The 27,800-nt window shown below is 32.5% G+C and overlaps 3 protein-coding genes across 4 annotated transcripts; 2 read left to right on the forward strand and 1 right to left on the reverse strand.

Moving 5' to 3' along the window:
• Positions 1-1,501: 1,501 nt before the first annotated feature.
• On the forward strand, positions 1,502-19,620 carry LOC113873842 (protein transport protein Sec24-like At4g32640). 2 transcript variants are annotated; one of them, XM_027512184.1, is made up of 25 exons: positions 1,502-1,627; positions 1,767-2,690; positions 5,742-5,975; positions 6,210-6,284; positions 6,779-6,877; positions 7,770-7,881; positions 9,669-9,796; positions 10,340-10,459; positions 11,257-11,337; positions 11,535-11,612; positions 11,702-11,794; positions 13,132-13,186; positions 14,170-14,246; positions 14,619-14,690; positions 14,834-14,917; positions 15,474-15,593; positions 15,699-15,767; positions 16,410-16,487; positions 16,636-16,774; positions 16,990-17,154; positions 17,611-17,756; positions 18,016-18,195; positions 18,386-18,474; positions 18,595-18,626; positions 19,221-19,620. In XM_027512184.1, the coding sequence occupies exons 2-25, from the start codon at positions 1,863-1,865 to the stop codon at positions 19,328-19,330; spliced, it is 3,264 nt and encodes a 1,087-aa protein (XP_027367985.1). In that variant the 5' UTR covers positions 1,502-1,627; positions 1,767-1,862; the 3' UTR covers positions 19,331-19,620. The 2 variants fall into 2 exon arrangements, with proteins under 2 accessions (XP_027367985.1, XP_027367987.1); XM_027512186.1 differs by having other exon boundaries at positions 1,527-1,627; positions 18,398-18,474; positions 19,221-19,597.
• Positions 19,621-20,752: 1,132 nt separating this feature from the next.
• On the reverse strand, positions 20,753-22,795 carry LOC113873110. Its single transcript, XM_027511091.1, has 6 exons — positions 22,404-22,795; positions 22,243-22,291; positions 22,062-22,113; positions 21,485-21,645; positions 21,240-21,353; positions 20,753-21,125 (listed from the first exon to the last, which is right to left on the reverse strand). Exons 1-6 carry the CDS (start codon positions 22,739-22,741, stop codon positions 20,955-20,957), a joined length of 885 nt encoding a protein of 294 aa, XP_027366892.1. The 5' UTR covers positions 22,742-22,795; the 3' UTR covers positions 20,753-20,954.
• Positions 22,796-24,332: 1,537 nt separating this feature from the next.
• LOC113873084 (mitochondrial pyruvate carrier 1) lies at positions 24,333-26,964 on the forward strand. The gene is made up of 5 exons (XM_027511059.1): positions 24,333-24,515; positions 25,527-25,637; positions 25,773-25,827; positions 25,916-26,051; positions 26,761-26,964. Exons 2-5 carry the CDS (start codon positions 25,545-25,547, stop codon positions 26,798-26,800), a joined length of 324 nt encoding a protein of 107 aa, XP_027366860.1. The 5' UTR covers positions 24,333-24,515; positions 25,527-25,544; the 3' UTR covers positions 26,801-26,964.
• The last annotated feature ends 836 nt before the right edge of the window (positions 26,965-27,800 follow it).

Below are 27,800 nucleotides of genomic sequence, written 5' to 3' on the forward strand. Positions count from 1 at the left end.
AACACTCAAACTTTTAAAAGATGGTGAAACTAAAAAATTTTGTTACTGTATTTTGACAATAAAACAAAATAAAAATTATGAGAGAACAAAATAAATAAGAGAAAGAGAAACAATTATAAAAAAATATATATTATAGTGAGTAACACTAAATGAAAAAAAACAAACAAAAAAATTAAGTAGTTGAATGAGATAAATGAAATGATAAACTAGGTACAAGTCATTAAATATAATATAGTCTATTGAATAATATTTACAATGATATCCATATATGTTTATTATTTTTATTTTTAAGTATTTTTAATTTCACTATTCTCATTTTTAAGTATTTAAATTTTATAACAATATTTTTTTAAAAAAAATTAGGCTTGGTTTTGAAAATTTTTTTTATATGTTTTTAATAAAAATATAAAAAATGAACAAATTAAATAAGGTATAAATTTTTATATTTAGTATGAACACTTTAACTTTTTTTTTTAAATACTTTGACTGTATGAGTAAGAAATTAAGATTTTAACAAAAATAAAAAAAAATTACAATATAAAAGTATAATTATATTTTTCAATATTTCAAATCTAAATATAATTCATGCAATCTCTCAATCTTATCTTATTCATTTTAAAACTTTTATTGTTAAATAGTTATTATTTTTTTAAAAAAAATGTCACTAATTTTTTAATCATTCTTATGTTATTTAATAAAATTGTTGTTAAATAATTTAATTATAAAATAAATAATTAAATTACAAGTTTTAATTATATAAATAATATTTTAAAAAATATATATATTTAAAATTATTTTATTTCATACTTTTATGTATCAAAATTAATGCCATATATTTTTAAAATATATAAAAATAAAAACACTTTAATTAAAATTTTATAATCATTTAATTTTGAAAAAATTTAACATAATATATATATATATAATTCAACAGTTAGATAATTATAATTTATATTAATATAATTTAATTATACATATAATATTTTATTTTTCTATTTTCGTAACGTATATTATGTTTTGTTTTTATTTTAATATCTAAAATTTTAATAATTATACATTTAGTTAAAATTTTAAATAAATTTTATCATTTATTATATAGAGTGTCGAAATATTTTTAATTGACATGTTTAAAAAATAAAACGCATTCTATAACATTTTAAAGAATATTTAAGATACATTAAACATATTTGAAAATTCTAAAAAATACATTTTTAAAAATAGAGAAAAATTTATTTAATGAAAACATATATACATCAGACACCTGAGTGAAATTAGGCTAACACAAGTTTAATGAAAACATAATTCAATAATTTAACCTAAATATAATTAATGAATATACGGTTTTTTTGTTTCAGACATGAATATACTGAATATTTAGAAATCCAAGAAACTTATATGGACCCAGGACCCAGGACCCAGGACCCAGGACCCGGACATTTTGATTGCGCAGGTTTGGAATTTGGAAATAACCCGAACCAAAAGGCCCTTAAACAGTTACAAATGACCGAAGAAACAATAGGCAGTGATATAATAAGCTTTTCTTCGCGCACCACTCTCTAAAACCCCCTTTCTCCGATCTAAGTTCTTTTCGGTCCAAATTTTGCAAATTCGGGCGATCTCATATCAGGTTTTCTCATATCTCTTTTCTTCGTTGCATTTCCCTTTCCGATTTGATAATATCGATTTCTTGTATCATGTTTTTCTCCTTGATTTCTCTTTTCAATTTTGCTGGAATATTGCATTGATTTTCAATTTTTTTGTTGTAGATTTGGATCTTTATTTTTTGGTTACCAGTTAGATAATCCGGTGAAGCTGAACGGGGATTATTAGAGGTTGGACCTTGGATTTGATTTGATTCAGCAATGGCTGCTCCTGTGCCTCCAGGGGCACCTAGACCCGGTAGTAGCGCTCCCCAAGCACCTCCCCCTAATTACATCCCCAATATTAGGGGTACTCCCGATGCATTGGCTGATAATATGCACAATTTGAATCTTAACCGGCCTCCCATGACATCAAATCCTGTTTCTAGACCTCCGCCCTTTGGTCAACCACCGTCTTTTCCTTCTTCGGCCCCTATGCCGGGGATCCCTGGTTCCGCACCTCCATTTTCGCGACCTGGTCCACCTCCTGGAGCATTGGTGAGGCCTGCAGGACCTCCTACTGGACCACCATTATCTACATTGCCACCAAATATTGCCACTGGAAGGCCTACTGGGCCACCTCCTGGTCAACCTCCAGCTTTTGTGTCAAGACCCCCTCCTAGTTCTCTTTCAGCATCCATGGGTAGTGTTGCAGCTCCAGTTTCTGTGGTTCCTCCCTCTGGCGGATCTCCACCAATCCGTCCCCTTATGGCACCTCCCCCGACTCTAGGTGCTCGTGCAGGCCCAAGTCCAACTCCAAGTCCTTTTACTCCGCCACCAATGAGTGCGCCCCCGGTCATGCCCCCTACAAGTGCATCCAGTAATTTGATGAATAATGGACCGCCTGTATTTTCTGCTGGGGCTGGGCCAGGTCCCCAGCGCTTTCCAGTAGGCAGTGTCCCACAACCACTGGTTGGACCTCCAACAATGAGAACTCCTCCAGGCCCAGCTATTCAATCTCAGCCCCCATATCCCATGGCATCTCAAGGAATAATGCAGCCTCCAAGTTCACCTTTTGGAGCACCTTCTTGGCAGATGCAATCCCAGCAGGTAGCTCTTCTCTATATACGAACTTTATTGTTTTTGAGTGTCTTTTTAGCCAAAACTTGGCTACAATATTTTGCTGAATGAGTGATAGAAAAAATGTAGCCTGCTCTATTAACAATGTGTATGAGGGATAGACTTTTTTTGTATGTTTAAAAGAAAATAATTTTGGTGACTGCATGGTCATATAGCTTAACCATATGTTAAAATAATAGTTTTTTTATTATGTCTTCTATGCCAAGCAGGAAAAATGACTAAGTTTGTATGGATTTGTGTGTTTATAAACGGGGGCATTATGTGTATGCATTAATCAGCAAATTTGTGGATACTATAGCAATGGTATTGTTTGTTAATTGGTTGAAAAGGCTTCAGAGGAGATGAAAAGTTTCTTATGTCTGGTCAGAGAATTGAAATTTTAAATTGTATTTCTATAATTCATGTGTCAATAGAGACAGTTCATTGAAATATGTTAGTTGGTTTTAAAATTAGGAATCTTTATAAGTAGAACATTTTTATCATAATTGTGTTGGAAACATACTTTAAAATAGGTTATGAACAGGCATGGAATATTTAATACACCCTGAAAATCATAAAACTTAAAGTATACATATTAAAATCATTGAGATTATCCTGAGCATATTGTGATCCAATTAACGGATCAGTTTATATTTATAGATCCTGCTCCTAATTTTAACAAAAGGCCATTTTAATTATGGAGTATTAAATAAGGCCTTCGGTACCATGTAAAATTGCATCTATGTGATCATCTATTTTTTCCCAAATGAAGATAAAAAACATTGGACAATATATTCTCTTATTAGAGTAGATACATGATTTTGCACATATCTTGCATATAATATAACTGAAAAAAATGGAACCTTTGAAGCTCTTTCTGCCTATGAAGTACAGACTTGGACACAACATGGACACTCAGATATGTCTCATGTACAAAATATATGACATTAAGATCCCCAGTATATAACGAGGTGTACAAAAGTTAAAAAAGTTCTAAATTGATACTCAATATTTGTATATTCACCTTTTGTTTTTATAGAGAGCGTCATAAAGGAGTGAGAGACATTTTATATATATATATATATATTACTTTAAACTGACTTTTCTAGAAGTTAATTTTTTTTTAATAATAATGCTAGCATGTGTCCATTCATAGCAATGTTGTCAAGATCGGGAGAGGATCAAAAATTGTAAATCGTGGGATCATAAATAGATCGTAAGATCTTACAAAACATATAAAACTATACTTAAACATATATATAAGCATAAAAAATAACATACATAAGGAAATTAACATCTAAATCACATAACTTAAAAGTCATAGATTCTAGATTTAATATAACACATAATTAATCAAACTAGTACTAATCTATTACAATAAATTTTGCAAGCTTCAATTAGGATAATCATCTTCTAAATAGGCATAAATAATCATCTTTATTAATATCATCTATATTAGCCTGTTCATCATCATCAGTAGATGGAGGGTCCAAATCATCATCCATAGGTGCACTTGCACTACCAATACCACTACTTGCTTCTCCATTTTAAATCAAGCTCTCATCTAAATCCATATCTGATATTAGTTCATTATCCTCCTCTACAATCCAGTCATCATCAGAAGCAACATCCTCAATGTTAAAATTAGGCTCTTTCTTCCCTTGATTCTATTGCTTAATTTTGAGCTTGCCATGACAGAACTTAGAGAGACTCACCTAAATAGAACTAGCCACACCCACAGAAAATTGTGAAATAGAGCAGCGAACCAGCAAACACCAATCAACACAAAACCAATAGGAAGAGCAAATCAGAACAGCAAATAGCGACCAACACAAAACCAATAGCAAACCAGAACAGCAAGCACCAACCACCAACAAACAGCGACCTACTAGACCAACCTGGGCCGCACGGAAGAGAGAAGATGAGAAACTGTGTCACACCAAAGAGAGAAGTTCAGAGAATGGGTTGCAAGGGAGAAGATGAGAGAATGGGTCGTACGAAAGAGAGAAGATGAATGAATGGGAAAAAATTGGGAAAAAAATTACCCTAGAACTATTTTTAAAAACTGGGTCAGAAAAACCCGACCCCACAAAAGCCCAACCCAGAAATCCAAGGCCAGAATCTGATCAAGAAAGCCGCGCCCAGGATCGGATTAGATCGCCGATCCTACGATCCTATGGAAAAAGATCGGGATCTCAACCGATCTTATAGATTTGTGATCCCAGTTCCAATCAAGATTGCGAGGGAGGTTTAGGTTCGTAAAATTGTGTGATCTTGTGATTTTAATTGCGATTTTAACAACATTGATTCAGAGAGAGGTGTTGGCTCAAGTTTTGAACTGATGAAAAATAAGCTTTTAATTGGGCACCTAATAATGAGTTCCCAACATGTGTTGGACAGGTGTTGGTGTTGGAAATGTGTCCAGCACTGTGATTATTCAAACAGGAGTAGTGTTTGTACTTCACAGTTTTTTGTCATCTTATTTCTTTGGTTCATACCTAGTCTTCTTTTTGGGTTATTTTCAATTTCCAGCATGTTCAGTGTTTGTGAATGGTTACAGTAAGCACTTATGATTATACAACTTTTCTGCTTTTGCATAATATCTTAGTTTAAAAGCACAAACATAATTCAGCATGCTCATTCTGTTGTGTGACATTGCTTTTTATATGCCTTCTGCAAGGGATTGGTATGATGGTTTCTGAAAAATATATACCTTAATCTAAAAAATGAGAAGCTATGATTAAGCAGTCATCATTCTGCTACATTGGTCATTGGTGTCAAGACACTAAGTATGTTAATCTATAATGAACTAATTGTCACATGAATTTTGAGAATTAGTGTTTTGTTATTGTGGATATTTAGATGACTGAATAGGCATTTGGCGGTGGTTAACATCTCATGTGTATAATTGTTAGTGTTTGCTTTTTGAATATTCTTGAATGTCTTACCATATCTAGTACTCAAACAGTTGTAATATGCCCTATATGCATTTATTCATCTTTTGAAGATTAGTCTGGATTCTGAATACTGGAAATTATATAGGTAGCACCCCCTCCTACAGTTCCTGGTTCTTCACAGGCTCCTCGGATGTTTGGCATGCCACCACCACTGCCAAATCAATCTATGACTACAACTATTTCACCCGCTGTTGGTCAAACCGGAGCCCCTATGGCAGGGCCTTCTAAAATTGATCCGAATCAAATTCCAAGGCCTACTCCAGGTTCCTCAGTGATCTTGCATGAAACTCGTCAAAGCAACCAGGCAACCATTCCTCCGGTAAATCACCTGCAAATTATAGATACATGTCTTTTCTTTCATGTTCTCAGTCTTTGTTATTATTTGTTATAACTTTGTTTTTCTCCATTATTATCTTTTTCCTTTTGTATTACCTTCTTTTTGAGAAAAAAAATCTGTAGTTTCATAGCAATCATAGCAAATGCCATGCCTTATGTTTCCTGGGAAGTCATATACATTGCATTAATTTTTTATTTTTTTTTAATTTTTGTCCAGTCTGCTACAAGTGATTACATTGTAAGAGATACAGGGAATTGCAGTCCACGTTACATGAAGTGCACAATCAATCAGGTCATGTCTAACATCTGCTGTATTTTTTTAGCTTTGAATAAGGTCTTGAGAAATGAAAGGATTAATCACTACTATCACTTGTTTGTATTGAGGAGCAATAATGTTGCTTCCTTGTGACTGGGAAGTCAGGGTTAAATCTTTGAAATAGCCTCTCTGCTTGTGGGGATAAGGTGATAAACATCCACCTTCCCTAGACCTTGCTAGATGGGAGCCTTTGCGGTTGCATAAAGGGGTTTGTTGTTTTCATGTGTGTTTATGCTTTGGCTCTTGAAAGAGGTTTCTTTATTCTGATTAATTTTTCTTTAGAAGATGGTATTCCCCCGTTCTGTGTTCTGTGTTCTTTTCTTTCCAATAACTTTTACTTTTATTTGAAGCAAATTTAGTCTTGGAGTAATTTTCTGAGTTTGGTTACTTAAATTTGAAGATTTGGTTGTTTCTGTCATTTCATATTGATTTTCTATCATTTGCTTTGTTCTTTTTGTTGAATGAAACAGATTCCTGTCACTGCTGATCTTTTGGCAACATCAGGAATGCAGTTGGCTATGCTAGTCCAACCTTTGGCCCTTCCACACCCATCTGAGGAGCCCATTCAAGTACTGACTGAAGTTTCTGCATCTGCCATTTTTCTTTATTGAAGTGCTAGTCGTAGATGTTTCTTTTCCATGTTTATTCTTATCTGAAGTGCTAGATTAGCTTTTATTATTATTATTATTATTACTACTATGTAGCCTGTTAGTAAATGAAAAGTTAGATGTGTATTTGTTTTTCAGTTTGAAACCATCCAAATGTATGTTTTGTTCCACAACAACATATTGTTGCATCTCCATTAAAGATGCATTGGAAAAAGTGTAAATGTAGAACCAAAAACATTCTAGGACTCTGCTTTATCTTTGTCGAATGTTTGATAGCCTGCTAGCTATTTGTGACATATCTATCTGCTTGGGGGGAAAACCCATCTATTTCAAGGGTTCGTGAACAAACAGCCTTTGGATTTCTTTGTTTCTGTTTCTTGTATTTGCTAGTATTTTCTTAGGGTATGTTTAGGAGTTGAGTTTTGGAGGAAGATATATTTTTTTTATTTCTAATAAATATTCTCTAATTTCATAATTTTTTAAAATAAATGATAAATTAGAAAAAGCTTATTGTCTTAATCTTTTATTTACTTATTTTAAACATTGTTGAACTCTTAATTTAAAAATAAAATATTTGGTCTCCCTTTCTCTCTCCTTCAAAACTCAACTCCCAAACATATTCTTAGGGAATGTTAGAAAAAATATTTCTCTTCTTTTGAATAATACCTCACCTAGTGGGATACAACTTGGTTGATGTTGTTTTGATAAGATTTTTTCAACTGTTTAAACTTTATACTAACAAGATCAGTGACTGTGGTTGAGCTCGTTACTTCTGTCTTGAATTTTTTTTGTCTAGCTGTAGTGGTGAATGCAACAATGTTGTAATGTTTGTTAAGTTCACTCTTTGTTATAGGTTGTTGATTTTGGGGAGGGTGGTCCTGTCCGATGTTCACGTTGCAAGGCTTACATAAATCCCTTCATGAAATTCATTGATCAGGGAAGGCGTTTCATCTGCAACTTGTGTGGTTAGTACTAATAACATCTGCTATACAGTTGTTCATCCTAATGTTGTTTGTTATATATATCATATATGATGGAAGGTACCAATGGTGTGGGGAAATAATTTTTAATGTTGCTTCTTAGAATGAAGAAAGGAGAATTAGGAAGCTTTATTTTGTTTTGCCTGGCAAAGTTTATCAGTGGTTGGTTGATAATCGTTACTTGTATCGCAAGTTTATGAATTTGATGCACTAGTTATTCAGTGTAGTTAGTATCGTAAGATTTACGATACGATACTAACAATTCGATTTGATTCTGTAGCCTAGGGATTCGAATCCAATGGCAGAATCGATTTAACATTTGAATTGTTGCCATAATAATTGTTTGAATTGTACGTATCGGGCTAAATCGTAAATCTGGATGGCAGCACACGATTCCTCTGCAAATCAGGTAGCGCTCGAATCGGAGAGGTGCGGGTGTTTGCAGCCAAAACAGGGAGATGTTCATGATTTGGTGATTTGGGGGAAGAAAGAAACCCTATTTTATTTTTTATAAAACGCACCATTTGGATTATTTTTTAAGGGTAAAAAGGTCATTTACCCTTATAAAACATGTGTTAATTTCATCTTCCTCACCCTCTCTTTTCTCCGCAAAAAGTCTGACCTTGCGTAGCAGTTTCTCCCATTCTCATTGGTGCACCCATTCCATTTTGCCGGAAAAATCAGCTAGTCCGGAGGCTTACCTGCTCCATTTCGCTGAAAAAATCATCTTTTTTGGTGTTTCTTCTGCTTTTCTGTTCATCGGAAATATCAGATTTTCCAGCATTTGTTCACTGCTTCCCTTTTCAAGATTTTTGGTGGTCCCCTGTGCCATTGCAACAGTTCCTATTTTATTTTTGTTTTCTCATCTTTTTGTTAGGTACATATTATTTGACTTCAAAATGTTAATATATTAGATGTTTTGATGTTTCTTTATGTTACAATACTCTTATATTTATATTTTTTATATTTTAAATTATTGATCTTGAATATTACGATTCAAGATATGATTCGATGCACGATTCAAAAAATAGGTCTTACGATTCATAACTTGAATCCCTATTTAACTACCTTGGTCTGATTACTGTTGCTTATGTGAACTGCCATTTTTCTTTTTTATTAAAGAAGTTCATCAAGACCAAGAGAAGAAAGTGCATGAAATGGGATGGGGGGTGGGTCCTCCTTAGAAAAAAAATGGAATATAATACAAGAAAGAAAAAGAGAAAACATCAATGGAGCAAAGCTGCCCAACCCTTTAAAAAGAGCATGTGCCTTACTCCAATGGGATGTCAACTGCCTACTCCAATTAGAATCAATTGCTGAGAAATGAAATGTCATTAAATAATAGCATATATTGCAAGCTACCAAAAGTATTTCGGCATTTAGCCTTTTCTACCAAAACCTCTAAAACTAGTCACCAAAATTTGATCAAAGGACTTAGATCCAGCATTCACCGAAAGGGCTGAACAAATCCTTTGTCCCTACAGAAGAACAACGTAAGAACAAATGAAGAGCTGATTTTGATCATGCACACATAACATCTCAGGGTAAAAAGCGTTATGTTGCATGTGAACCTGTAATGTGTCATTAAGATGGGAAGTAGCTCTGATTGACCATTTGCTTTTTTCCAAACATTTTCAGCCAGCTCACTTATAAGTCCTCATCATTTTTCTTATCATTCTGGCTTCTTTATGAGAGTGTTATTCAATGTTTTGCTTTTTGTCTTTTTGTGATGGGATCAAACACTTAATTGTTACTATATATCTGTTTTACAGGATTTAGTGATGAAACACCACGGGACTACCACTGCAATTTAGGTCCAGATGGTCGGCGTAGAGATGCTGATGAAAGGCCTGAGCTATGTAGAGGAACGGTTGAGTTTGTTGCTACAAAAGAATTCATGGTTAGTTTATTTGTAAAATATGCATGGCCCTATGAAGAAGGATTTTTTGTGTATTTCTTTTATTGGCTGTTCATCACCGGAAGAATATTCAATTTAAATATTCTGCATGTGCAATATTTGTTGAAATATACATCTGAACAGCCTAAAAGCCCAAATGGAAGCATTAAAATTAATCATCCAGTATTTCAATTTATAAAAAATGTCCCTAGCTTGAAATTCTGAAATTAACAGATACCAGCTTACTAGACATAATAATTCTCGAGCAATTGTATTTTTGCAATATAGTTTATAGAATATTACTCAGTCCCAATATCAGCACTACATAAAATATTAAGACAATTTTTTTCTTTATGCTTATTCATTTTTTATGCTGTTGCTGCCTGTTTATAAATGCCTGTTTGCTCATATTTTAGTCTTGTAAGCTGATATATGAAGTAAGCAGTTTATGCATCAGTCTGGAATAACTTTTTCTTTTCTCCCATTCCTGTTTCTTCACTCTTGAGTGTCAGCGATGACAGATGTGCAATTCACTATTTTCTATAGGTCCGTGAGCCAATGCCTGCCGTATACTTCTTTCTCATTGATGTATCCATGAATGCTGTTCAAACTGGTGCTACAGCTGCAGCATGCAGTGCCATAAGTCAAGTTATTTCAGACCTTCCTGTGAGTTCTAACTGTGGACAACTTGTCAACCATTTATATATGATTTATTGTTTTCCAAATTTTCTTTTGTTTCATTGGACTGAAACTCATTACTTCATTATACTCTGTAAATATCAAAATATAAAATCTTTAAGATTCTCCCCTCCTTTCTCCCCCTGCCTCAAAACAAATGATGAAATATAAAGTAATGAATTGTTTGAATTGAATGGGGTGATATTAGAAATCAATTTCCCACTATGAAGGTCCTTACACTTAAGTATAATAGCATAGCTGTTCATTTAGTGATGCATTATCTTATTGTATGAGCTATTTGTCTTTTGGCCTTTTATTAAGTGAATTTGTGGGGCGTATATCTGATGAAGATATATGGCAACACACAGTTAATACTGGAAGTTTGTATGTCCCTTTTTACTTGTGCGTGCGTGTATGTCAAATCTTTGTTTTATCCTTTCTCATTTAATTAGTCAAACTAATATTAATGGTTTTAAGAGACAGCACATTGTATCAATCGCCCAGTTACTTAGTGGATAAACACGTTAATGAATTCAACCTATTTAACCCCCAAGAAAATAAAATAGGAGATTTGGGAGATTAAGAATATTGAAATGATAATATTTATATATATATATTGGGTAACCTCTGTTCTGTTTGTGGTCAGTATCTTACTGAATTTCTATAAGGAGGCTATGGGGTTTTTCTTTTTTAAATTTTATGTGTTGTAACCAGAGATTCTTGCAAATTCTTCATTTTATTTGACATACACATAATAACTATTTTTTTTGGTCTTATTGCTACAGGAGGGTCCTCGCACAAAGGTGGGAGTTGCAACTTTTGACTCGACAATTCATTTCTACAACCTGAAACGTGCATTGCAGCAGGTAGCACATACACAACTAAACATTCTGAATTTTCGTTTTGGAAGATTTAGTTGAATGTTCTTGTTTTCATTCAGCTTAATTAATTATATTTTTTTACTAGAAAATATATACTATTTATGTGATATTGACTAGCTATTTGCATTTTACAGTTTTAAGTAATTGATTCTTAGGCTGATTTTGAAATTTAAAACTTGCAGCCGCTGATGCTCATTGTTCCTGATGTCCAAGATGTTTATACTCCTTTGCAAACCGATGTAATTGTTCCATTATCTGAGGTTAGTTTCAAATACTTTCCTGCTTGAGGAGTTTGGTAGATAAAATAGTTTCAAATACTTCACTAATTGGTTTGCTCTTTCATGGTTAGTGCCGTCAACACTTAGAATTACTTCTGGAAAGCATTCCTACCATGTTCCAAAATAATAGAACCTCTGAATCAGCCTTTGGTGCGGCTATCAAGGTATTCATTTTGGTTTCAAGTTATAATTATCTTTATTTTTTATTTGCCAAGATGGTTGTAGAGATGGGATCAATATATTTTGTTTTATGTTAACATAATTTCTTGCTTTTTAGATTTTCTTTATATTCATATATCCAAAGGCTCCTTTGAATCCTTAATGAATACATTTATATGATATCAAAAGGAAGGGAAGGATAGTAAAGGAGTAAATTGAACTCTTTAACTTGCTTCTGCATATCTTCCTTGGTACATTTATGAAGTTTTATTTAAACCTGCCGTCAATGTTCCTTGTTGTAGGTTGGTTGTCTTTATGCTATGTAACATTTTAAGTTTCATAGGGCATCTTTGTTGTAGTATGCATGGAAGTTGAAAGGTTTTGTTATTTTATTTATTTTTGCATGGGTTCTGTTTGGGGTCTATAGGGATGGCTTATTGTTAGGAATCTACCTTGGAAACGAAAGAAAAAACTTGTTTTATTGCTTGATTTTGATTGAAACGAACTGAATAGTGAACTTGTCAGGGAGAGAGATATCTCCCAAGGACTTCCCCTTCTCAAAGGGTTTCTCCTTTTGCAACTGTGAACTTGCTCTCAAATATAATTCCGTGAAATCTGAATGAATCCCCTTACTTCCCCATTGTTATTTAACTAAGTCCCCTATAACTAAACTAACTGTTTTAACTGTCTGAACTAACTACTCTGTCTTACCTTTATTCTTCCAAGCAATTACCCTTCTGTCTTAACATTTTATCCTTTGCCTATCTATTACTTTTCTTCTAATGTCATTCTTCTTATCTTGTGAATGCAAGTATGTTATATTGAATTTATTTAAGAAAATATGGAGAATAAACTTCTTACAGCAGTGACAGTTCTCTGTTATCCCTAAAAAACGGAAGCAAAACAAGAATAGAAATGAAAGTGGTTGCAGACTCTTCTACTGCTCTGCTTCCTTCTTGCCCTAAGGCCATAAAACTAACACTCAATAAGTAGATTCCTCCCATCATGTAACTTTGTTCCTAATCATTTTCTCCTTGCTTACCAGTTCCCACACCCCTTACCATGTAAGCAAAGCTGTTACACCCCAAATCCCAAATCTCTCTTTTGCCCTTTACATTGTATTCAATGCTTTGGTTCTCTGTTCTCATATTACCCTTCCTAATTCTCTTGTGCACGTATTAGTAACCAAGGGATTCCTAATAGGATATTTTTGTCATTTACCATTATTTTTACTGTCTTCTCACTAAGTTTGACAACTTGACTCATGTTCCTCTATTCAAGACAAATCAAAATGTGTATTTGAAAAATATGTGAACGCTTATACTGTTGTTTCTTTTTCTAGGCAGCTTTCCTTGCCATGAAGGACACTGGAGGGAAGCTGATGGTCTTCCAGTCAGGTGAGCTTCTCAGGTTGTATATTTGCTAACTAAATGATGTTTCTATTGCATATTTGCTGCTATGAACATCCCAAGTTGGTCATGATGGTTGGGATATCAGAATTCATGTTAAGTTAATTTTCATGTTTGAAAGAATTCATCTTCCACATTTGTTACATGACCAATTCCTTTTCCTCTTTTTTGGAATTATGTAGCTTGACTAAGGGAAGCATCTAAATTAAAAAGTGACAATTATTCAGAAAGGCAAAATTCTCTTGTAATGCAATTTAAGGTTGAAATGAAAGAAAATGTCTTTTCTTTAAAAAAAAGTTGCATTTCAATAACAGTATAATGACAAAAAATTAATAAATAAAAGAATTAACTTGGTTTGTTGACGCAGCATGAAAGAAGTCTTTAGTAAACACCATTAACTTAATCCAAAGTTTTTGTTGTCTTTAAGGATACATGAGTATACACCTTAATTAAGTGCTTATTCAATAAGCTCTTACTACATTAGGGGATATACCACAAATTTGACCATAAAACTTATTGGAATAAATTGAAAATAACTTATTTTAATAAGCTATATCAAGTAACTTATCAAAATAATCTAAAAAGAACTTATGGTAGTCATAAATTATTTTCATAAACTCTTCCAAATGCTCCCTAAAGCGTACTGTTGCAAAAGTAATAATTGGTCCTGCGATTAATCATTTATGCAATTAAATTTTTTAACATGCCCTGAAACAAATTAAAGAATGTATTATTAGAATTATAATTTTGTTGGAATTATTTTTGTTTGGCCTTGGGGGTTAGATCTTCATTTGTATGTTTGGTTGGGTCTTTTCCTTTAATTTTTTGTTCAGTTTCTTGTCATCATTTTGTTTTTATCCTAGTCCACTTCTTTATTCCCTTATTTTCTGTGAGACCGTGTCTGTGTTATATTGTTTGCTTCATCATCGAGTATGTTTGGTGTTTCTTATGATTTTATTCTATTGTTTCAGTCTTGCCATCTTTAGGCATTTGTGCACTATCTGCACGGGAGGCTGAAGGTAGAACAAACATCTCTGCAGGTGATAAGGTAATCATCTCAATTTTGTCATTGAATTGCTATATTGTTTTCTTTGTTATAGAAAATATATCAATTTGTTATTTTTATGCCGTTATTATAAGCTAAAGCTTGATAGATGGTGACATGAGGTTATTTTCACATATTTGCAAGTCCAATGGTATCTAGTGATGGAAATGGAAAGGAGACCAACTTTCGTTGATGTAATATTGACATTTGTTTTATATTAGAAAAATATGTAAAATATTCAGGTGCATAATATACTAAAATTATCCATGATTCGTCTGATACTCTGCATTGTTTTATCTGTTCTACCTCTTAACAGTCTGGTACAGATAGTTTTTGCACATGCTTCAATGAAATCCCATTCTTGTTGAATTTCAGGAAGCCCATAAATTACTTCAACCAGCAGATAAAGTATTCAAGGAACTGGCCGTTGAATTTGCTGAGTATCAGGTCAATCTGAAGTACTCTTACTTGGGATTTAGGCATTACTTTTATGTCTGGTTGAAGTTACTTGTTGATTTTTCTTGTGAGTTTGTTTGATTGTCAGCCTGAAATGGATCGGTTAAGTATATAATTATTTTGTAATTCTGCAGGTTTGTGTTGATGTATTTGTGACTACTCAGACTTATGTAGACATTGCTTCCATGTCTGTCATCCCACGAACTACTGGTGGACAGGTATACATGAATTTTTTATGGCTCTATTGTGTAAGTAAATGATTAAATTGTCAGCCTTCATTGCATTTTATGCTAAATGTGAATCATCTTTGGTCAATGTTTTCTCTTACATTGATCTGATCTTTGGTGTAATGATGAAAAAATAAATGTTACTTTTAATCTATTCTACTTTTATAAATCTTTCTTTCTGAAAATGCTGGAAACACTTTCAGCCACATGCTGGAAAGTTTAAATGGGAAGGAAATGGGGTTAAAGGGGGGAAGTAATTGAAAAGCATATCATAAATATATAATAACTACCGATTGCTGTATCTGACGATAGAGGCAGCATCAACTATAATATTGAACGGTTTTGCAATGGTCTGTCTTTGTTAAGGCTTCCATGATTTTTCATTAGTCAAAAGTTACATCATGAGAAATTAATTATATATTTTTTGAAATTTTATATTTATTAGCAATTAAAAATGCATGTTTTAATCTATTGCACTTACTGCATTTATATTGTCTTTTTTCATAAAACATTTTAGTTATAGAAGTAACTTCTCACCTTTTTCCAGGTCTATTACTATTACCCATTCTCAGCTCTTTCTGATCCTGCAAAACTTTACAACGATCTTAGATGGAATATCACTAGGCCACAAGGTTTTGAGGCTGTAATGCGTGTGAGGTGCAGTCAGGTAGTTTGTTTGTCTTACTTTCTTTGCTACCTTGTCATGGAATATATCAGCTCTACAATTTTTCATTTTTCATTTTTCATTTCTCTTTTTTTTTTTTTTGGTCAGGGTATCCAAGTACAGGAATACTATGGCAACTTCTGTAAACGCATCCCAACTGATGTCGACCTACCTGGGGTCTGTATATTTTTTAAGAATCTGTGTATATATGCGACTATAAGCTGTGAGATTGTGCATGAAAACATTGATGGTTAAATGATATTGAGATCTGTTTGCAGTTTATATTGTATAATGTGACTGATGTGTTGATATACGATAAATGATAATTGAGATATAGTTAAAGTATTGTTTAAACTCGGGCATAATCCTCTTTGGAACAAGGCTTCTAAAATTTGGGTTTGTACAAGTGATCTGTAATTGCACAAGCTCTTTGTATACTGGGTAGATGCAATCAATATGATCACTAACTCTATGGCATAACAAAGAGATATAGACCCAGTTTGGATAAGCTTATGCAGAAATATTTGGAGGAGAAGAAAATAAGAAAATAAAACAATTAAAATTCATCTTATTAGTTGATTTTAATGTATGAGAATTATTTTATTTGCAATCAACTTGCTTGGAAACAAATAAAGAGGTGGGAAGGGTGATATGGCTGGATTAGTTTCCTAGCAATAGATATAAATAAGATCTGATATGATGTCTATCTGTTTATTTACTTACAAGTGGTATAACATCATTCTCATATTGACCAAAAGTAGAATCCTTAAAGCATACTTTCGTATGATTAACCAGTGTCCTTCTTTCTCTTTTTTGCAGATTGACTGTGACAAAACTTTCATGGTGACTTTGAAACATGATGATAAGTTACAGGATGGATCAGAATGCGCATTTCAGGTATTTGAGAACTTTACTGCTCTACTTTATGCCAAGGGTCTCTATGATCTGCAGATCACCTTGTACTACTCTTGGAAACTTTAGTCTCTGTGGGTGAATATGTTCTGCTTATTTGGTTCTGATTATATATTCCTTTTCCATTATTCAGTGTGCTCTTCTTTACACAACCGTATATGGCCAAAGGAGAATACGTGTCATAACCTTGTCTCTGCCTGTCACCAGTATGCTCAGTAATCTGTTCCGTGCAGCTGACTTGGATACTCAATTTTGCTGTTTCTTGAAGCAAGGTATATCATTTATTGTTGATGTGCATTGCCATTGGGTTATTCTGTTTTTGACATTTAAGGCTGCCTGATATTGACTGTTAACAGCTTTATATTGAATTTGTTTGCTTTATATATTGTAAACATTTCCCTGATACTGTCATACCCGTTATATTTTAGAATGTGTTTACAGATATAAGTTTTGAGTAGAATAATTCTAACACCCTTTTTTTCTGTAGCTGCTAGTGAGATTCCTTCAAAACCACTCCCACTTGTTCGGGAACAAGTTACAAATCTTTGCATCAACGCACTGTTTTCATACCGTAAATTTTGTGCTACGGTATCTTCATCTGGACAACTTATTCTACCGGAGGCATTAAAGCTTTTACCCCTTTATACCCTAGGTATGAATTTTTCAGGCATTGCAAACTATTTCTGATGAACAGTGCTGTGAAACTAAAGATATTAATTATTTGACATAGTTTATTTATTTGTTACATTCTACCTAGCATACCAGACAGAACATCTTTAATCAATTTTCTATTCTTTTTATTTGTTCATTTTTACTGTTCCACTCCTACATTGATATGCCACTAACATGATCAAAATTCTTAAAATTAAAAGATACCATTTAGAAGAAATTTTCCTGCATTTTATTGGATAATGCTTTAAAACGGCCATTGATTTCGCATTTATGCCAGTCCTGCTGTTTTGAAATAGGGTTTTGTCAAAGCAGATATACATTTGTTTGATTTGTCAATGGTCAACTAGATTAATTATGTTCTAAATTTTGATGATATGATCTCCTTAAGAAGCCTTCTACAAGTGGATGCTAATTTCATTATTCATTTCTCTTTCAGCATTAACTAAGAGTACAGGGTTGCGAACAGAGGGAAAGATAGATGAACGGTCATTTTGGATAAACTATGTGTCCTCTATCTCTGCTCCGTTGGCAATACCACTTGTATATCCGAGAATGGTGGCTATCCATGATCTTGACTCAAAGGTATATTTATTAATCATGTTAAAAATTATGATTTTCAATATGAAACATTTTTTTCAATTGCATATTATCTGTTGCTTAATCAGAACTTGATATGCACAGATGTACCATATGAATTTTTGTGAGCATAATAATCTAGGCAATGACAAGGGTTAAATGGTTATTTTTTGACATAGTCATTTTGTGTCTTACACAAGTGTCTGCCCCTGATCTCATGTTTATTTTACTTCTTTAAACACTAATAGATTTTTATAAATTTCAGGAAGATGAAGAATCTGTCATTCCTCCCTTCCTTCCTCTTTCTAGTGAACAAATCAGTGATGATGGAATATATCTTCTTGAGAATGGTCATGATTGTTTGATATATGTTGGAGACTCTGTGAATCCAGATATTGTGCGGAAACTGTTTGGTGTTGCTACAGTTGAAGAAATTCCTACTCTGGTAATTTCTATCCCCATCAGTGGTTGTTTTCATGGGAATTTTCTATCATCCTTAAAGCATACTGCCTGGTGTATTTTAGGACACTAACTCGTTTTGAGTGCTTAAAAAAATGGTTATTAATCATATTACTTTTTTAAGTGCTATATTGTTCAGAACTGGCAAAGTGAAGTTAACAATTATATGTTATCAGTTTGTATTGCAGCAACAAGACAATCCACTATCGAAAAAGTTAAATGAAGTGGTAAATGAGATACGGCGGCAAAGGTGTTCCTACCTCAGGTAAGCAAATTGTTTGGACCATTATGGCATATTTCAATAATATCATACCTTGAATAATCTTCCGTGTGATCTGATAGCTAATGAAATGTAAATTTTAAATAATCTTCTCAACTCTGGCAGGTTAAAGCTCTGCAGGAAAGGAGATCCATCAGGTCAGTGCTTTAGAATGGTTGCATTAAACTTGATTGCTTAATACTGTCTGGATTAAGTATTTAGCATGAACAGATGAAAGTTAATTTAGAACATGAAACCACATGGCTTCATTCTCCAATCCTCATTTTCTTCCTGTCTTTTGAAGAAGTTCATTGTTTCAATGGCATAGCCTTTAAACATGTTGCTTACTCTCTTTAGTAATATTTACCACTTGAACCAGTGCTCTATGTTTTCTTGGAAAGCATTGCTTCTTGGTACTTGGTGTCCAAAACTTGAGGGCGTTCACTATAACATTTAGACATCCACACCACCAAGCAAGCTTTTCTGTTTTTTTTTTTTTTTAATGCAAACACACTAGTGAACGTTTCGTTATTTTATGATCTTTGATGCCAAGCATTCGTCCTGACTTTTTAAACCTGCTCAACGGTTTATATAACCTTTGATGCCAAGCATTTTATAACCTGTTGGTATGATTCTAGACTAGTTTAGATTAGGAAGTATTCAAAATAGAAGAAAGCAATCTGTAGATTATGATTATGGTGTACATTGTTCTTGATTTTTGAACTGAACCTATGTTATTTGCAATCTGTCAGGAATGTTATTCTTCTCATATATGATAGAAGACAAGAACGCAGGTGGCTTCTCCTATGTAGAGTTTCTTATCCATGTTCATAGGCAAATTCAAAATAAAATGACATCGTAAAAAGTATTATATGGGTGCTTCATTTTTGCAAGCTTTTAGACCTAAATGATAGAGCAAACCCTAAGCCCCAAGGATAGGCGAGATTCTGCATATTTATGCGCATTCAGATGCCATGCATTTGTCAGAGGAAAACCAGACAACCCAAGTTTTTGCTATGTTTTGGTGATGTACATGTATAATTTAATTGAAGTTGGGGATAGTTGGATTTTTGTGACAAGTTTTTTTTTTTTTTTTTGGTCCTATAGTTAAGATGACAAATCAAGTTTTATGAGCAATCATGTGTTTTCATGCGAAAGATTGTAGAAATGTGTCTCGTCATTTTAACAAATTTAGAGACGCTAGGAACTAGAAAGGCGAAATAAAAGAATTCGTATAGTTTGGATGAAAATATTGATCGACGTGCATTTAGGATTTTCAGACATCTTCATAGATTCATGGTTAAGGTGAAAATAAATTAAGACTAATAGTTTCTGAAAGCGTAGATCAAGGAGACTATTTTAGCTTAATTAAAGATCTCAATTGAGTTTTTGAAAATATAGTATTGTTAAAAAAATTTAGATTAAGTGTTTTACCGTGTAATAGCGTGGATCTTTAATGTAGCATTCAGATTTCGGTAGTCTTTGATTAGAATTAAAAAAAAAAAGATTAATAGGCATCAACTCCTCGTCGTGATGTGAATTTACTAATAGGAATAAATTTCTCTTCATTTTTAAAGATCAATAGGAAAAATCCTCCCTGTTTTTCTTCATTTTAGTGCAATGGGGCCTCGGATCTTCTAAGAGGAAAGGATGGGATATAGGAAGATAAGCGGCCAAGTGTTTTATAGGAAATTATAAATATGCACTCACACTTCCCCCTTTGGGTCAATTGTTCCTGTAATTTACTCCGTTAGATTCTTACACCGATCAAATTGTCAAATCAATCAGTATAGATATAATTTACCTCAAAATATATTCTTGATGAAAGTTAATCAATGTTAGAAAAAGTTCATTTTGATTAAAAAGTTTAATGTTATGAAAACACAAGATTTCATTATTGTCCAAGCACGAAATTTTCGCCACTACCAAATGAACTGTTGTTTTCTAAGGGAAAATCAACCGCCATTCCACAATATACACTTCAAAGATATATCCATCTGGTTAAGCACAGATTTACGTAGCTATCCACGATATTCTCTTTTGCCAGGTCAAAGGTATATAGATTAGATTTTGAATATATTTCCAGCACAACACGGATATCAAGTGACTTCGAAATGCATTTTCTGATATCACTTCAATTTTTGTAGAATTCGTGTTTTTTTTTTTCCTGATGTTTAATGATTTACCCATGAAGTTTGTAGTCTGAGTCATGTGTTTGCTTAACCGAGACATCCTGCCGTAAGAAAAAGACATGACTAAAAATAGAAAGGAAAAGAAAAGAGGACTAAAAATTTGAAGTATTAAATGGACACCAATATTCTAAGAGCACAACAATACGGTTTGATGTCCAAATTTTAACCAAAAAAAAAAAATGAGATTCTTCATTATTCAAATTAAAATTAATAGATGGCTTTCCGTAGCATGTTTCTCACAAATACAATGTATGGTTTAAGTCTTACCATGCATTTCTCGCACTTTTGGTGCGGTTAATTGACGTATTGATATTCATTAAGCATTCTCTTTGAAAGGGTACGAAGGAAACGAGTGAGAGCCTTCTCAGCCCCAATTGTCGCTGTCTCTACTTTTTTCTCGTCTTCTTCGTTATCAGCCTTCATTTCTTGAGTAAAGTGTACTCTACGTACAAGCTTTCGCAACTCCTGATTAAAGAAAGTGGATAATTAATTAGCATATGATGCAAGATAATGTGTGTTTCATAAGCAATTGATCTGATTCTGAAAGCCCATGTTTCAAAGCATAGAGCAAAGTATTACCTGACGATCGAATTCAACTCCCTGAACCGAATAAACTTCATTGGTGATTTCAGTGTCCCTATTGATCAAACCATCAAACCACCTTGTTACTTGACTATCATCCCAATCAGGGTCCTGATAAGATGATTCAAAAAATAAGAACACGACAGATTTAGCAAACAACACCCCTTTGTGTTGGAGAATGAGAAGATAAAGGGGTAGAATGTTCAACTTTGTCAGTATAAAATTCAAGTATGAACCAATACCCCCTCATCCTCCTCGTATTCAGATTCTACTAAGTCATCACCGTCTTCAACGTCGTCAGACCCTAAGCCAGTTAAAGCTTGCAGCTCCTTGTGATTAGAATCTTTGGTTGCTTGAATTAATCGATCCATTAACTCAGGTTCCACTTCGCGCAACAATTTTCCTGTGACAATTTATGTACGAAGAACATGAATCTGCACTGCAGCATGTACATTATATCATATCAACTTACCACACATATACTGATTGACTACAGTCTAAACTCATAAGTCACAATGCCAAACAAATTGGAAAGAGTGGAAAAACACATGATATAATGATTTATTTTACAACTAAAAACCAAAATTCCAAACTACTCTTTTTAGTTTTAAAAATTGAAGTAATACTGTTTTATTTTGAAATTTGCATTTGAAAATCAAAACCTGAAAACTCCCAACCACTTGAACAGGCCCTAAAATAACATAACATTGTTTCAAACATGTGAACTAATAAATCCACATATATGCTGACTGTTGTCAACCCAAATAGCTCAAACAAAACATTGCTGTTTCTAAATCAAAATGGTCTCAAAGCAATTACCAATATAATTGAACTGCCTTCGCCTTCCTTCGCGGACATCGGGTCCAAGTCTCTGTGGCAAAACAACAAACACCTTCTCTTCAACAACAGATTCATCCACCATAATATTTTCACAGCATAAAAAAACAAACAAAATAGATAAACTACTTCCATCATGACTGAAACAGAAAGGAAAGAGCACCTTAACCAACATAAGAGCTTCGAACAAAACTTGGTCCAAAGAAGCCACCCTGCAACCCAGAACAAAATACACGAGCTTTTGAGCAAAAATTGCATCTTTTCGAAGTGGGCATTCAGAAAAAGGAAATGGGTACATTCAGAAACCAAATGGCGACAAGAAACCTAAGGATTCGTTTGATTTGGGGAGCAGAGAAAGAAGCTAAGTCCATTCCCCACTTTACAGCACGTTTTGCTTCACGCTTCAATTGATTGCGACTCTTCTTGGATTCTAAATCCAAGTCTGTTGTGGGGAGTGGAACGTTGGGTGATCGAATGTTTCGGCGAGACGAAGCGAGCGTGGCAAACGAGGAACGATGAGAGGTTGATGTTGCCTTTGTGGGTTCAGGTGAAGGGGTAAGAAGATGATGATGACGATGGTGGTGGTGTAGTGGAACTGTAACACGAGAACTGTGATGCAACCATGGCCATTGTCTTAGAGGCCGTAACACTTGTTGGGTCATGTGTGGTGTGACAGAACGGAGACGATGATGCTGTTTCTCTTGGTTTAGTTCTATCAGAGACTGATGCATTAAATTAAAAGGGTTAATGTTTTATTTAAAATATAAAAAATAATTTTGTTAATTTTAGTCTAAGTTAAAAGTATCTGCTACATTTTTATATTTTTAATATAATAAATTTATTTTTAATAAAAAAATTATTTTTAAATATTTAAAATTTAAAATTAATAAAAGTATGAATTAAAAGTATAATAAATATTTTATATTGAAAATTTATTATTTTAAATATTTAAAATTGGATCTAAAAAAATGTTAGTAGTATTTTTTTTTCAGAAACAATAATATTTTCTTAGTTTGTTTTTTAAAGTCATTTATGAGTTTTAAATTAATTCACGATGTAATCTTTGAAAGACCAAATTAATTGGATACGACAGTGGGTTGGATCAAAGGTCAGATTGATTTGGATTAGTTTGAATAAATTTTTTAATAAATATCAAAAATAATAAAATAAATGAATTTTTATTTTTATTTATTGTAAATTGTTTTATTTTAATTCATTAAAACTTAAAAATATATTTTTTATAAATATTTATTTGCAAATTACTATTTACAAAAGATTGAGCAGACACTTAAATTTAGAAGAGCTGAGGATAAAAAATTCAAACGCAACTCTCATTAAAATTGAAAAAAAAAACTCTTTTTAAATCATGAAATTATATTTTTAAGCCATATAATTTATAAAAAGTGACAAACATCAATGATCTTAAAAATAATTAATTTAAGAATAAAAATACATTTTATTAAAATATTTAATTTTAACTTTATTTTTAATAATTATTATTATTATACTTTTACAAATTAAAAGAACCATCTATACTTATTTGACTTAAACATAATTATTTTCAATGTAAAATATTTATAGTCTAAACTATTTTTTTTTAAATTAATTAATAAAAAATAAGTTTTATTTATCAAATTTAAAATTAATTCAAACAAATATTCAATAAAATTATATTTAATCGTCCCATTTAATAAGAATAAAGATAAATTTTGACTTACATGTTTTATTTTTTATTCAATCCTTAAAAAAAGTATCTAAGTCAGTGTCACTTAAACATGTTAAATGACACTTAATGTGCTATCAAAATTTGTCTATTACTTTTAGAAAAAAAAATAAATCTATAACTGTTAATTAATTAATATACACCAACATAAAGACAAAACACAGTTTTTTAAGGAATATGCTAATGTTGTAGTCAATTCATGTTAATGCATCAACATCATGCTTATCTTAAATTTGCCAAAAATTGTTATCTAATAGTTTAACCTTAAAAATACTAAATTGTTCATCTTCCCCATTAACATTGTTTAATAGAGTGATCATGTAACTTAATTTCACTTTCAATGTTTAAATTGTTTAAATATAAACTTTAAAAACATTCATATATGGTGCGTTTAAACACTTAAAGTTTAAATTTAATCTTACAAACATCTTCCTTTCTCTTGAAAACAATTTAGCATATTATTTTTTCAATCATTATTACTTTTATTTTTTATTTGATTTCCCTCGTTTCACATAAGAGACAGTGTTTGCACGTTGAAGAGATGAAACGCAAAAGGCGATGTCGTTTCATTACGTCACTGTTTTGCAGCCAAAGCAATAAATCCTCTCCGGTCCCGTATCTGCAATTCGGCATTGGTATTGACTTCGAACCTGGCGCTGTTCTTCTCTTCCAAAATCAACGGCATTGGTATCTCTCTTCGATTTCATTTTTAGGTTTCTCTTTGCTTCCCCAATCTCTTTATCTCATTCTGTCGCACAATTCTAAGGTTTTTATGTTCTGCTATCTGTAAACTCGTGTATTATTTGACCTAATTAAATCCCTCTAGAATTATGATTATAATACTTCATTAATTGCTTGTATCAAGTTTATTGACTGATAATTACTTGAATCTAATTACAAATCTACTAACTGATGAATACTGCTATCTTCTTATTATTTTAATGGAAGTGGAAGGGATTGCAACGGTATTATGTGATGCAGTGTTTGTGGAATGTCTGGGCAGAGGCATTTTTCTTTCGTATAATTTGAATGGAAAGTAAACAAATGAAAGGAGAAGCGAAGAAATCTTGTTTTGTACGATTTTTTTTTTTTTTTCTGATCTGAGACGCATATGCTTGATAAGATATTTGTAGTCGTATATCTTCTTTGCTCTTTGTACATAATAATAATCATTTTGATAAAATTGTTGCATGCCGTCTCAGTGGTCATCGTTTAGTAATTTTTTTTTCTTTTTTTCCTGATAATGGCTGCTTCTGGGAGTGGTGTAGGGCTCTTTAGTTTGAGAAAACGTTGTCGGTACAATCAATATCTGAAATTGATCAAATGGCGGAGAGAGTTCATGATAAAGTTTTTCTTTTCTGTTTTTTGTTTTTGGGCATTACTACTACTATATTAAGTATTTTGATAATCATCAATATCAGATTCAGAAGACTTACAACAACGCTAGACTTTAACACAAGTCTCCCCTGGTGGGTGATTGCTGACCTCTGTTTTTTCTCTTCTGATCTGTGAGTGGATTGGTAGCTATAAGATGCAACGGGATTTATTCTGTAACTAGAAGGAGAAGGATTCATGGGCGTTAGTCTTTTAGAACCACTTTAATTTTTGGTGGTACATTTTTACTATTTGGGTTTTAAAATTAAGTGAATGTTTGCATCTACATACTGTAGTTTTGTATTTCTGCTCTGTTGAAATCATCTTACAATGTTGTTATGGCAGATCAGAAGTAGCATTGGTGTCATATGGCTTCCTTCAGAGCATTCTTGAACAGTCCAGTTGGTCCCAAAACAACTCACTTTTGGGGACCTGTTGCCAACTGGGGATTTGTGGCAGCTGTGAGTTTCACTCATACAATTAACTGTTTATATTGTTGAAAAAGTCCAGATTTATTTACTTGACTAGTTATTCACAATACACACTGGTCTTAATCTTTGATTTCTAAACTAATGTGAAGTTTTTTTTATTGAAAGGGATTGGCTGACATGAACAAACCTCCAGAAATGATATCCGGCAACATGACAGCAGGTTTAACATCTCTATTCCCTCAAAATGTTGAAATTTTTTCTTGGCGTATAGACTGTTGCTTATTGCATGGCGTTTGTTAATGCTGCAGCAATGTGTGTCTACTCCGCATTGTTTATGAGATTTGCATGGATGGTACAGCCACGCAACTATCTACTTTTGGCGTGTCATGCCTCAAATGAGACTGTTCAACTCTATCAGCTCTCCCGTTGGGCAAAGGCAGAGGGGTAAGAAAGTGCAAGCAAATGTATTTTATCATGATTTACACCAGTTTTATTTGGCATTCCCCTCTGTTATGTTTATGTTTCATGCGTTATAAATGTCATTTTAATTTGTGTGATGCTTTTGTTATGAATGACACTTTTGTCTGTGAATTTGTTTTACCTGCATCCACCTTAATATTTAATTCTCCACCACTAGGTACTCTCTTTGAATCTGGTGTGTTAAGAGATTTCTTCAAGTTACAAGCCCAATCAGGAAACGAGGCCTAGTTAATTGGCAATACTTTGTCTAATCTTGTATATAAGGACGGCCATATTCTGACATTCGCTTGATTTGTTATGATTTATCGCACACTTACTCATTGTAGTTTCTGCTGACTTCAATCTCTATTTGAGGATTTTAGGAATACTCTGTCTCACATTCTATTATTCACACGAGTCCTACTAAATGAAGAGCAAGCCCTAGATTTTTAGTGGGATTCACATGAAATTTACCCAATGATAGAGATAACTTTGGAAAGAGTATTTTGTTAACATTTCCCTCACAATTTTGTTGTTTGTTTAAATTTGGCCCCCCATGGGGGAGTGCTCTTTTTCTCCTTTCCATTATATCTCAATTTGAACTGCTCTTTTATGCATTATTAGACATTTTTTTTAACTTGTGCCTTTCAGTTTACTGACAAAAGTCTGTATCTCTTGCAATTTTCATTTTAAGGTATCTGTCGGCAAAGAAGGAGGAAGCTTCATCTGAGTAACTTGATACCAACACTTTACTGAATGAAGCGATATGAAAGATTTTGTATTTAAACTTCTGATGTATGAATTATTGACTACTGGTTGTCAGAAGGGGCTCGAGGAAACTGTAAAAGATTGAGAATGTGGAAGAGTATTTGCATTTGGAAGGATTGCACAAAAGTCCTAACCAGTGTTTGAATTTGGATCCAACTAATAATAATAAAAGGTGATTGCTATAATATTCCTAAATTTGAGAGTACATTATATATAAGGATTATGATTTTTTTAATATTTTAAAAATTAAATGATATATATATTTTTTAAAATAAATTACTAACTTCATTATTTACTGGTATAAAATTAATAATCATAATTATTTTACGTTTAAGAAAGTATAATATTTTTTTATATTATGGTAGAATTTACTATAATAAAATATACACTTTTAATATTATTTAATATTTAGTAATAAATTAATATAAAATTACAAAAATGAAGTTAACTAAAATTTTAAATTAGCATAAAATATCATATAACATGTTTTATAAACTAAAAATTATAATAAATAATTTAATAATAATTTGTATATACATATCATGTGTTTCTGTCTATTTAAAAGGTATTATAAACTGAGCAGTTCAAGCCAGTTTTTCACTTTAAGTTTTGCTTCGCTTGATCGAGTTTTGTTTTATTAATTTTATAAATTGATTGAAACTAATTACATGACTGATTATATCGAAGTTGTCAGTGTCTCAAAAATCTTTAAACTGAAACATAGACAAATGATATGTCTAATATATTTTATGCTAAAATATAATTTAATTTAAAACTACAATGCTGAGTGTTCTTGTGACTATTTGTCAGGGTTAATAATTTTTCAAGCCCCATATTCTTTTAAATCCTCCAACTATTTTAACTTATAAGATCTTCTATTTATAAAAATTGATGAGTTTTCTAAGATTTATTAATTTTTTAAAAAAGACGTGTTACTTTTACATAAATAAAAAGTTTTATAGACTC

Source organism: Abrus precatorius, unplaced genomic scaffold (genome assembly GCF_003935025.1).
Source record: "Abrus precatorius isolate BTA unplaced genomic scaffold, Abrus_2018 Scaffold7, whole genome shotgun sequence".
NCBI classification, from domain to species: domain Eukaryota; kingdom Viridiplantae; phylum Streptophyta; class Magnoliopsida; order Fabales; family Fabaceae; genus Abrus; species Abrus precatorius.

Coding starts and splice junctions, on each gene's coding strand:
- LOC113873842 (XM_027512184.1), top strand. CDS start 1,863: ATGGCTGCTCCTGTGCCTCCAGGGGCACCTAGACCCGGTAGTAGCGCT. Junction 14,918..15,473: donor CACGAACTACTGGTGGACAG/GTATACATGAAT, acceptor ACCTTTTTCCAG/GTCTATTACTATTACCCATT. Junction 17,155..17,610: donor TTTACCCCTTTATACCCTAG/GTATGAATTTTT, acceptor TTTCTCTTTCAG/CATTAACTAAGAGTACAGGG.
- LOC113873110 (XM_027511091.1), bottom strand. CDS start 22,741: ATGACCCAACAAGTGTTACGGCCTCTAAGACAATGGCCATGGTTGCAT. Junction 22,292..22,403: donor CAAATCAAACGAATCCTTAG/GTTTCTTGTCGC, acceptor TCTGGGTTGCAG/GGTGGCTTCTTTGGACCAAG. Junction 21,646..22,061: donor AAGGCAGTTCAATTATATTG/GTAATTGCTTTG, acceptor AAATTGTCACAG/GAAAATTGTTGCGCGAAGTG.
- LOC113873084 (XM_027511059.1), top strand. CDS start 25,545: ATGGCTTCCTTCAGAGCATTCTTGAACAGTCCAGTTGGTCCCAAAACA. Junction 25,638..25,772: donor ACTGGGGATTTGTGGCAGCT/GTGAGTTTCACT, acceptor TTTTATTGAAAG/GGATTGGCTGACATGAACAA. Junction 25,828..25,915: donor ATCCGGCAACATGACAGCAG/GTTTAACATCTC, acceptor TTAATGCTGCAG/CAATGTGTGTCTACTCCGCA.